At 44.7% G+C, this 12562-nt stretch overlaps 1 protein-coding gene across 1 annotated transcript in view; it reads right to left on the reverse strand.

Moving 5' to 3' along the window:
• Window positions 1-12562, reverse strand: part of epha4l (eph receptor A4, like) — a 63464-nt gene that overhangs the window by 24394 nt on the left and 26508 nt on the right. The window contains exon 5 of the mRNA XM_077542040.1: window positions 4012-4347. Within this exon, the coding sequence (XP_077398166.1) occupies window positions 4012-4347 (336 nt within the window). The remainder of the gene's footprint in view (window positions 1-4011; window positions 4348-12562) is intronic.

Genomic DNA, 12562 nt, shown 5'->3' on the forward strand with positions numbered 1-12562 from the left:
AACGAGGTCTTGCAAAGTGAGGACCGGCCAAAATGTCCTCACTTCACAAAAATGTCCTCATTCTGTTGGATAAAGACGTATTTTGGTCCTCACTATGTATTATGTACAAGAACACCCCCCCCCCCACACACACCCCCACACACACACACACCCACACACCCCCACACACACGTGTAGTTCTAGACTCGTGCACATGCAATCAACAGTGATAATGTGTTAATTTTGCTTTGGCAAAAAAACTCATATTCAGAAACCCATGAGTGTTCTTCATTCCAAGCTACACCCCCACCTCACCTCTTCCTTTGTGACTGAAATTTGAACTTTAATGGGGAGGCAGCGGAGGCTGGGCCGTCTTTTCCACAGCAGTTAGAAATCCTAATAAATCTATCATAATAAATGAGTAATCCACCGTGTCTGGATGAAGGGAGGCAGCACGGGGAAAGGGACAGCCGCAGATGACGAGCTGTATTACCAGAGGCTGAAACCAGAGATTCCAAAGCCTCTAGTGAGCATTAGCAGAAAGAAATCCAATCATTCTGGAGATATCCTCTTTAACACACACACACAGGCTCACCCCAAGGCACACACACATACTGAAAGAGACATGGACACAGGCAACATTGTTTGAGGGGCAAATGCTGATGGTCTCTTAAATGTATAAACAGTCTATATCTCACTTTTCACATCCGTACAGATACATGCTTCAAACGACAAATGCCTTGTTGTAACTATAATCCTATGGAACAGTTGGGAAACGTGCATCAGTGACATGCCAAAGGCAACGTCTGTAACATAAAAACTGGAGGTCGCAGATGAGCCAACGTAAATCACACAAGGATGTCACTCTGTGTGCTTCAGTCTAGTGTTGTAGTCACAATCACATAAACGGAGACCAAGACATTGAGCTTATGTTTACAATTGAGGTTTTGAAAGGCCATGTAAACCAGTGGCGGCAGCTGGTCATTCAAATGATGGGAATCTCTCTCTCTTTTTTGACCCAATCCTCACACAGTAGCCAAATGTCTGGGTTCCATAAACCCCCAGAAACGCTGAGTGTCCGATGGGCGGGAAAAAGCCCAGCATTTATCCAATGACAGTCGAGTTTTGCGCAGTGGAAAAACCCAGTCTACGAAGCAGCGACTGTTTAAAAAAAAAATACATAAATGAAAGTGTCGCGGAAGTAGCGGATACTGAACAGAAGATGATGGTATTATAGTGCATAAATTGTACACAGCAGTGCATATTTTACTTATTTACTTTTTTTCAAGGGGAGGGTATTTAGGAGAAGTTGAGCTTCCCTTGCAGTCTTAAAGCAATCAATATGCAATATGGCAATATGCTCTTATTCAGGTTTTTAAAAACCTGACTTAGACTCCTGGGTACTCCTTTTCTAAACCTGAATGGATTGGTCATATAAACACATTCGCAATACCTCGATTGAACGGGGCATTAATTGTTTTGTGTTGTGCACATGCTATATTCACAAAGAATCTTGGCCTTTGGAGGACTAGAATGACTTGTATATGCAGCACCGTCCCACTCTCTACATGTGCTTCACTTGAATACATTGATTTCTTTACGGCATTCTCACATTAATTTATGTCTCCACAGCCACAGTGTGTGTCTATACGCATATAATTCTATGCTTCTGGCGCACAGCCCACATGAAATACTCAAGCAGAGATAAGCCAACATGACGACACAGCAAAAAAACATACTTTTGGAGCGAAGAGGAAACCAACTACTGTATTTAACATGGTGAGTGACATGATTGTAATGTCTTTTTTTTTATGGTAGAAAGTTAAAAGCGAAAATGACATCTACAGTATTTGTGTAATGACGTCTACTTGTTGCGTTTTGATCGGGTTCCCCAATTGTGACCATGTATACGGACGGTAGTAACACTGCCAGCTCAACCATGTACTTTGTAAACGGATTATCCTAAATGTTTCAGAGAATAATTTTTTTTACCTTAATCCTTATATTGACTGCATGTAAATGTATAGTCATTATCGAGACTAGACAGTATCCAGACGGAAACAAGTTCATGACTTTAGAATAGACCAAGAAAAGACCAAGACTGTACATAGCAAAGAAAAATCACCCAGCACCCCTCCAGCACCCAAAGAAAAAAAAATGACCAGTAAGAAAAACAAATTCTGCTGTGTTGTTTCTGAAGTAATACAAATGAACACGGACGTTGGCACTCCAGTCCAAACAGGGAAGGCACCTGCATTCTGCATTTCTCACTGATCATAGTAATATCGGCCTGGTCTCGACCGGTCTTGATTAAAAATCCAGAGTCCAACCTGTCCGACACCAAGACAAGACTGAGTAAAAATGCCTTTGAATCTCGACCAAGACCGATCTCGAGAACTACAACACTTGTCCAGTCCAATGACATGTGTGATTTTGGATTGCTTTACGCAATTGTGCACCACCCTGTCGAAACTATTGCAAAATCTCAGCCTTGACTCTAAGATACACTCCATTACATCCCGTACACAGGGCTGTCTGGCAGTTCTCTCAGCTCTACCACAGGCAGCACAGCCATTCATCTCTATTTTCCTGACCCCAGCTGATAAATCAAGCCACTGTGTCCTCAAATTGCCAGTCCAAACTGCATCCAAGACATTCACTTTTCCCAGGGATGGAAATTAGTGATAAAAAGTGACACAAAAAGGGCACTTAGCTTGCCACCCAAGAGCAGAATAGTAAACGAGACCAAAGTAATGATCAGCTTTAAGTGGTGCAGAGCAGGGGAGGGATGACGAGAAAGGACTACGGTCGTAAAATCCATTTGCACAACAACCAGTTACATAATGGCTAAATGACAAAACCAGCGGTGGTTCTGAATGCACCTCCGGGCTGCTCTTGAGCTCAAAAGGAGATGTTGCATTGATGGACATATTATATATATATATATATATATACATATATTAGGGGTGTTAAAAAAAATCGATTCGGCGATATATCGCGATACTACATCGCGCGATTCTCGAATCGATTCAATAATCGGCAGAAACGATTTTTTTTTTTTGATTTTTTTTAGGATTCACACCTTGAGCATGGAAGAATGTTATATGAACGGAACATTAAGCCTTAATATTTTATTTTAATGCTGTTCAAACATGAAACAGATTACAACCTCTATAAGACTGAAATTTCAGTTAAATAAATAATACATTTTCATATAAATCTTACACTCTACAAGCTTACTGATTAGTATTTTCTAAATTTGAATGAAAAAAAATCGCAACAATCGACTTATAAATTCGTATCGGGATTAATCGGTATCGAATCGAATCGTGACCTGTGAATCGTGATACGAATCGAATCGTCAGGTACTAGGCAATTCACACCCCTAATATATATATATATATATATATATATATATATATATATATATATATATATATATATATATATACACAAACAATTCTCTGGAAGCATTTGTAAGGACGCCTTTCGTGGATCAACACAACTCATCTAATGAATTAGCTCCAGGTTTAAATATAGCACAGTGCCATTTGCACAATCTGGGGCTTCACATGCATAATTATGCAAAACTCAAAGTGGAATATTGCAGAAAATAATTTCACACCGAAAGGAATCCATCATCCAGCTGTCACCCAAATTATTCTCATCTTTAATAATCATGTTTTGTCATGGAGATTATAACCCCAAGAAGCCAGAACGATCACATATGGTGCATGCTACAAATTGACCAATCTCCTTCAGGTGCACACAAGTCAATGCAATTTCACCTCAGCAGGCAGTTCTCACATGTTGTGGAAATATAGTAGGGCAGAATTGATCATTAATGTGTAAAATGTGTTCAAACAAATGTATTTTCTTGTTTTTTTTAAAGTTTGGTCATTACTGACATTGGTGCATTTCAAGCTCGCAGATACAGATACGACAGATACTACCGACCTGAACACTGCCCTCAGGCTATTTAATGACATTTTCCTCCCACAAACTCAATCAAACCATGTCTGATTAGCTTACCGGCCTGGTTGGTGGTGACGGTCACAGACACTGCCTGTTCCGGCCCGGGGCTCTGTGGCGAGACGCCGTTTACCGCCCACACCTCGAAAGTGTAGTTAGTGTGGGCCTGCAGTTCGTTGATGGACACTCTGGTTCCCTTCAGACTGAGCTGCTGGGGGCTAAAGTGGATGGCGTTGCCGCAAGGTTGACAACGTCGCCCATCGGGCCCGCAGCGTTTACACACTACATTGTAGGTCAGATCCTGGCGTCCTCCGGAGCTCCTTGGCGCGCTCCACTCGAGGTTGACAGAAGTCTCGTTCACATTGGAGATGAGGTGGAGAGGTGCTGTCGGAGGCCCTACAGAGATTAATGAAAAAGTTGGTGGTTAGGACAAACATTGTGGGGCTGCCAGAAAATGCAAAGCAGGTAGCGAGTTACACCAAAATGTTCCTGTGGTCACTATTGTAGTAGAGAAGACATTATTCTTGAAAGCTTATAGTGTATATTTACAACAAATTGTTCATTCTTTCAGCTGGGGAAAACCTATTTTGAAATAAATTAGTTTGCTAATTTGTGATAAAGGTGCATAAACATTGGGTACAGCTACACACTATGATCTAGATTACAAATTTCGCTTCGACAAATAAAGGTACTATTAGGTGATTGACTCCATTAGAGTAGGATGACCAAATGTTGTCTTTTACACGTGTCTGGGCAATCGGAGGGTTTTTATATACAGGGGGTCCTCGAGTTACAAACGAGTTCCGTTCCTATGCTGGCGACGTAGCCCAACTTCCGTGTAAATCGTATTTCACCGCTAAAGTTGAAATTTACGTCAAAATACTTTGTACAATAATTAAAAAAACCCACATTTGCTGCACCTGGAAGTTGCCGGAACCAATATTTCGTATTTCCGGACAGACATATATTGCTGATGGATGGCAAAGTGGAGCTTATAAATTTAAACACGGAAATGTGACGTGCATGACGGTGAGTCAACCTGCTTGGTGGATGCTGGAGGTAACAACAACACAACTTTGAATAACTTTAAAATGGCGTGGTTACTATTGGAAATGTCAATGAAAAAGAAGGTGCTACGGACGATGCACGGGTGTCGTGAAGTCGAAACGTCATAGGTCGAGTACATCGTAACTCGAGGACTCTGTATTCTTGAAAATGTCCGATTTTCATTGTGTTCACGGGACCAAATAGCATGTGTTGAATCTGACTAACGATTCGTGTGACAAATGAGAGGTGAAGTGCATTGTGAACATCACTGTGCACTCTGCCCTCCCGTGTGTCGCACTACTCGTACAGCGATACGTACTACGTGTGTAGCATAAGCTAGTGAGTCTGGGCACAGTCACAATGAAGCACATTCTTAAGGTGGGGCAAACCAGACAGACAGTGGAAAGAACCAATCAGAGAAGAGTGGACAAGATTTCAATCATCTCTGCTTTTTGCAGACGATGCGGTTCTGTTGGCTTCATCAAGCCGTGATCTCCAACTCTCACTAGAGCGGTTCACAGCCGAGTGTGTAGCGTTTGGGATGAAGATCAGCACCTCCAAATCCGAGACCATGGTCCTCAGTCGGAAAAGGTTGGGGTGCTCTCCCATTTGGCATAACCCCGACTTTCAACTTAATAATCAGTCGTTCCATTTAAGCCTATGGGAGCAGAAAGGAATTACACACCTTCATCATCTTTTCTCAGATAATAAGTTTATATCGTATACAAACTTGGTCCAGAAATATGAAATAAAAAAGGGAAATTTCTTACATTATCTGCAAGTTAAAAATATGGTTAAGAAACAAATCCCAACACTTCAGGATACGCTCCAACTGCCTGTCTTAGCTAAAGATATTATAAAGCTTTCTCCAACAACAATAAAGAAAATATCAAAAATATATAAGTTATTTTTATACACAAATAAAACGTATTTACCGACTTTAAAATGGGAAAAAGACTTGTCTATAGTTCCGGAACCAGACTTTTGGACCCAAATCTGTGAAAATGTATTTAAAATGACCAAACAGACAAATTTGCAACTTATCCAATATAAGATACTTCATAGAACATATATTACACAATATATGATGAAAAAAATGGGACTCTCTGACTCCGACATTTGTCTCCAGTGCTCACAAAACACTGCCGATACTTATCTTCATGCTTTATGGTCATGTACTCCAGTGCTGCATTTCTGGACTAAAATCTTGGGAAAGCTCGCTGATATATTAAACTGTAGGCTTCCTTTATCTCCAAGATTGTGTTTACTAGGTGACTTAACAATAACTGAGCTACCATGTAAACAATCTCAATCTATATTTATAGCCCTTACTATTGCTAAAAAAATAATCCTTGTCAATTGGAAAAATAAACAATCTCTAAATATCGACCACTGGTTAAACTTACTAATAAATTATATCTCAATGGAAAAAATCTCTGCCTTAAATAAAAATCAAGTATCAAGATTTAAACAAATATGGTCTATATACATAGAATATTTTAATCTCAATTTGGCAACTTAATCCTGCCAAGATTCTGCCTGTTAACGAGAGCCACCACATCGTTACAACTTCTGTTTTCGCTGCTCCTGTATTTGGTATTTTGTATCTGATTGTTTTTATTTTTATATAGTCAGGAACCTAGTTGCTGCTAGTGGGCTCGAGCATACCACACTATACGACACTATACTCAATAACTCCTTAAGATCTATTTCTAGTGGGCACTAAGCATCAACACTTGGTGTTACTGCATGCTAATTAGTCAATTTTCTTGACGCCGTCCCCTGTGGTCGGGCGGGGGTGGTTCTGCCCCCCCCCCCCCCGTTGTCTGCTCGGTGGCGATTGCGTCTTGGCCGCTCCCTGGGCCCCCTGTGGGGTGCGGTGTTGGGGTGCTTCCCCTGGTGCCCGGGGCGGTGCCGTCCCGGCGCGGTCCGCTGCTCCGTGCCCGGCGGCGCGGTTCGGGGTGGGTGGGCCTCCGGTGTGCCCCGTGGTTCCCTCTCCCCTCCCCCTTCTTCCCCCCCGTCGCCTCTCCCTCCTCGCCTCCTCCCGCCCATCCTCCTCTGCCTCCCGGTCCCTTTTCCCTTGTCGCCCTCCCTCCTCCTCTCCCCCCCCGCCTCCTGCCCTGCAGCCGCCCTTTCGCCTTCTTGTCGTCTTCTCCCCGCTTCCCCCTCCCCCCCGCCACCCCTTCACTGTCTGCCCTGCGGCCCCTCCCCCTCCCTCTCCCTGGGCCTGGGGCTCCCTCCCCGGCCCGGGCGTCGGGCTCCGGGGGCCGGGCGAGGGTTTGGGGCCTGCCCCACTCCGGTATAACTCCTGGCGCCCCGGGCGGGCTCCGGTGGCCGGTGGGCTGTCCGGTAGCCCTGCTGCGCTGGCTGTCCGCCCATTGTGGTGCCGGGTGGATGAGGTGGGGGGCGGCAGGGGGTGGGGGTGCTGGGGGGCGGGCGTGCCACCTACACCCGCCGGGTTGGGTGAGGCCCCGCTGGTCGCTCCTCTTACTCACTTCACTAGCTTGCACTATACACTTTGTAAATATACACATAGGGCACACAACACATTTCTTGGTGGGGTGGGGAAGGGTGGAAACACCGTCTTCACCCTTCAACTCCCCTCCAATTTTAATGCACCTCACGTCCAAGGGGAGGGGTGAGTTGGGGCGGGGAGCCATCAGAGGGGATGGACTGCAGTGCCTGGCAGCGCTGTGGTCCCCCCCATTTGTGTCCCTGCCCCACCACTTTGTCCCTCCATTCCCTTTTTTAATGCACCACACATATACATATTCATTTTTTTGGGGGGGATACGGGTGTGTCGGAGTAGGGGAAATTTTTTCCCTCTGCTCCGACTCACCTGCTCCCAATTTTAATGCACCACACGCACACACTTGTATATACACTGGGTGGGGCCACATTCACGGTGTAAGGGTAGAGCTCGCCAGTCGGCGAGCTGGCGGACTCAGTAACAGGGTTAGGTGTCACTAGTACTCTGGCGTGACGACCGGGGCCTCTCCCCACCGGGCTCGGTGTTCTGGTGTTCCGCCTTCTCCCCTGGTGCTTCCTCCTCTGCTTCCCCCCTCCCGCCGCTGTGCAAATCTCGCGCGGCTGGAGGTGGGGTGGGCACATCTTCCCTCTCTGCGCTGCTGCCCGGTGCCGGTTTCCGGGGGGGGATGGGGGGTTCTCGTGGGGGGCCGGGTTCGCGGGGGGGGGTGGCGGCCGTCGGGGGGGGGCGGCTTGTTTGGGGGGGGGTGGAGGTATGGGTGGGTGGGGGGTTGGGTGCTGGGGGTCGGGGTGTGTTCGGGGGTTTGGGGGTCGGGGGTGGTGGGGCCTGGGTCGTGGTGGATGGCGGGTTTGGGTGAGGTGCGGGGGGGTCGTGGGGGGATGGGGGCTGGGGACCGGTGGGGCGCTGTGGGGGCCCGCTGGGCCTCGTTCTGCGGCCTTGGGCTCGGGGGTGTGGGCCGGGGCTGGGGCGGGGGTGTTCCGGGTGTCTGGGTCGGCTCGCCGACCGGTGTCCGCTCGGGTGGCTTGGGGGTGGCCTTGGTGCTGCCGCGGCCTGGGGATTCCGGGGGGGGGGGGGGGGGGGTGCTCGCTTTGCTGGACCGCGGTTGACGGCTTCTTTCTTTGGTGGTGGTCCTTATGCATGCCAGATCCGTCGCACCAGCATCTACTGAAACTCAACAGAAGTACCCTCTCCCTCCCACAGCCCCTTGAATCAGTTGGTGCTGGTGTCTGTGGTTCTCACTTTGCTTTATCTATCCTTCCCTCCTTCCTCTCTTTAGTTTTTCCTCTGGTCACTTGAGATCTTAATTTATTAGAAGTATGAGGTTTCTGGGGTTGGCATAGGACTCCGGTTTTGTAACCACGCAGGAGTGGTCTTGTTGGTGCTGGACTTCACTTTGATGGATTGGATGTACTGGCTTCTATTGATCTCACTCTGCCTTATCGATCCTTCCCTCCTTCCTCTCTTTAGTTTTTCCTCTGGGCTCTTGAGATCTCGCTAAATTTGCTGGAATTTAGAGGCTTCCGGGGTTGGCGTAAGACTTTGATTTTGTAATCATGGGGAAGGCAGGAAGTGTTTGGTCGGTGCTGGATGTTACTTTGATTTACCTTTCTTTTCTCTTTATTTCTTTTTTTTTCTGACCTTTTCTCTGGTCTCCTGACCATTTAAATCTCACGACTCTGGCAAGATTCTGAAGTACCTGGTTAAGGCGAAGGGTAATGGGATATTTATAAGGTTTTAGGTGAATGAATGAGTATAAATTTATACGTATTTGCACGCACGCACACGCACGCACGCAAACGCACGCAAACGCACGCACGCAAACGCACGCAAACGCACGCACACATACAAAAAAAAAAAAAAAAAAAAAAAGAGCAAAGATGACAAGACGTTGAATCGGTAAGACTACCGAATGAACAATTCTGAGCTCTCTAAAAAAAAAAAAAAAAAAAAAAAAAAAAAAAAAAAAAAAAAAAAAAAAAAGGAAAAGGTTGGGGTGCCCTCCTGCCTCAAGTGGAGAACTTCAAGTATCTTATGGTCTTGTTTACGAGTGGGAGTGGGAGGGAGCGGGAGATCGACAGGGGAATCAGTGCGGTGTCTGCAGTGATGCGGACTCTGTATCGGTCCATTATGTTGAAGAAGGAACTGAGTCGAAAGGCGAAACTCTAGATTTACCAGTCGATCTACTTTCCGACCCTCACCTATGGTCACGAGCTGTGGGTCGTGACCGAAAGAACAAGATCCGGATACAAGCGGCCAAAACGAGTTTCCTCCGCAAGGTGTCTGGGGTCTCCCTTAGAAATAGGGTGAGAAGCTCCCTGTCATCCAGGAGGGACTCAGGGTCGAGCCGCTACTCCTCTGCGTGGAGAGGAGCCAGTTGAGGTGGCTCGGGTGTCTGCTTCGGATGCCTCATGGACGCCTCCTGGAGAGGTGTTCCGGGCATGTCCCACCGGCAGGAAGCCCCGGGGACAACCCAGGACATGCTGGAGTGACTAAGTCTCTCGGCTGGCCTGGGAATGACTTGGGATCCTGCCGGGGGAGCTGGTTGAAGTGTCTGGGGAGAGGGAAGTCTGGGTTTCCCTGCTAGAGCTGCTGCCCCCGCGACCAGGCCCCGGACCGGCGGCGGATGGTACTTGAGGTCGGACCAAATGTCTTCTTTTTTTTAAAAATAAAAACATGGTAACCCTATGTGAGAGAAATATTTTTCATTGTGGTTGTACCGTTTTACGGTATCATACCAACAGGTGTTTCGGCTATTTCGCATAACCAAGATTTTTGGTTGAAGGTGATTACCTTCAGTACGGTAAACTGAAATTGCAAACTTTAATCACAGTGTAAATCACAGTTGACACGCACACATAACATACAGATGTACTTAATATCGCGGGTGAATGTATATTAGAAGTTAGATTGGCTTGTCCTTAAAATCAAGAGCTGAGCTTCTTGGATTCCTTTTTAATGTCCTGTCTATCAAAACATTGGCAGTTCCAGTTTCGCCTGTGCAATTTAACTGTAATCCAATCATCCAAATGATTTTTTTTTTTTTTTTTTCATGTGTCGAATAAGTGGCAGACAGCGATATGCCAGTCCGTATCTAACAGACTGCCTTCTTGGCTGCCAACAATAACTGCAGACCATGTTTGTGTTGGATCTTGTTCTCAAGCTCCCCACCCCACCATCACCACAACTGCTTTGATCTTGGGTCTACAAACTGTGCTTTTAAATGCAAGCGGCAATGCAGATGTGACACAAACTTCCCACATCATCAATTTCAATTTACATGTCAGCTCTGCTTTCATGAATGTGTTTTTTTGCGTGTTGCTTTCAAACATAAGATTCAGTAATTGACTTAACTCTCCCTGCCCTCTCTCCATCTCCCTCTGACTAATGAAGCGCTGGCGAGCGCGCTGGGGGGGATCGATGCACGTTGAAATATGAAATCTAGTCAGTTGGCAGACTAATCATTTTGCAAAGGAAATTAATTATCAGTGTTATTTTTAGAGTAGCACAATGACTGAAAGATGTGACTGAGACACAGACAAGGCGAGACTATAAATGCATCGAGGAGGTGTATGTGCACAAATTGCTAAATTAAAGCGATTGAAGATTTACACAGAGTGCATTTGGAAAAGTATGTCAACAGGATGGGCATGTATTTGCACATGAAACTTTGAAAAGTTGTATAAATGTAGAACGGAGAGTTATGCTGAGAAGTAAGGATTTGGAATTTGATTAGCATGATTAGAATGTGCCCGAGCAGAGGCATAGAAATGAATAGCGTGAGTGAATGCGGTTTAAAAAAAAAAAAAAAAAAAGAACCACTGAGTACATGGTTTTATTATGAGCCTTTTGGCAACAATAACAACAACAAAATATTAGCAAATCTAATTTTAAAATTATAATAAAGCACTGCCCTCCTCACACATCCCTCATATTTACTCTTCCTCACCCACTTTTAATTTGTTGGACTTATAGATGATGTTTCTAAATTAAGGCACCTACACCAAACTAGGGCTGGGTTTAGACTTAGACTTAGGCTTGACTTTAAAAAAAGATTGAACAATCAATATCAAATCGATTTTCCTTTTCAAGCCTGATACCGATTCATAAAATCATTAATTGATTATTTTAATCTCCTTTTCCCATAAATTCATAAGAAAATAGAATTTTAAAGGTCATTTTTGTGTATCATCTGACTGTTTTCTTGAAATTTACTGTTCACAGGAATTTAAAGTATTTTCTTCCATTTATGAAAGACCTGACTTATTGCACTTTAAGGCAATTCGGAATATTTTAATTTATATTTACGATTATTGAATTAGAATTCTGCGATTGGCTGGCAACCAGTTCAGGGTGTACCCCGCCTACTGCCAGAAGCCAGCTGGAATAGGCTCCAGCACCCCCACGACCCTTGTGGGGAACAAGCGGTTAAGAAAATGGATGGATGGATGAATTAGAATTATGAAAATATTTTCATCTCAGATCCGGGTGCTGCACAAAAACCAAAAACATTTTGAAGGACATCTCCCACCCTGGTCATTTTCTGTTTGAGCTGCTGCCATCAAGCAGACGGTTCAGATAAATCAGAACTCAGACAAACAGATTCAGAAACAGCGTTTTATCCCACAGCAATAATAATGACATTAAATAATTCTGCAAGGTAACATTTGTTGCTCAGGAAAAGAGGGGATTGTGCTACTGCAAGATGTGTGTTTTTTCTTGGCACTATGTGTTTATTTTTAGTTGGGTTCATATTTTAAATATGTCTTTTATAGTTTTATAGGACTTGAATGTTTTTTGCACTGGCTGGTTTTGGCACTTCAATTTTCAATGCACATGTTACAATGACAAAGATTCTATTGCTGATGTCAATGTTTGTGTTACAGATTATAACACGTGTTAATCAATAAACTAAATAATTTAACCAGTTACTGTATCCACAATAATTTATTTGGAATTTAATGTTTGGGGAAATTTAATTATGTCCTTGATATTTAAGAATTGCTATTCCATAATGAATCAATATCGGACTGAATTGAAGTTAATTGAATCGGGGAAAAAGTTTAAATTGGATCGAAC

Source organism: Festucalex cinctus, chromosome 13, assembly GCF_051991245.1.
Source record: "Festucalex cinctus isolate MCC-2025b chromosome 13, RoL_Fcin_1.0, whole genome shotgun sequence".
NCBI lineage: Eukaryota > Metazoa > Chordata > Actinopteri > Syngnathiformes > Syngnathidae > Festucalex > Festucalex cinctus.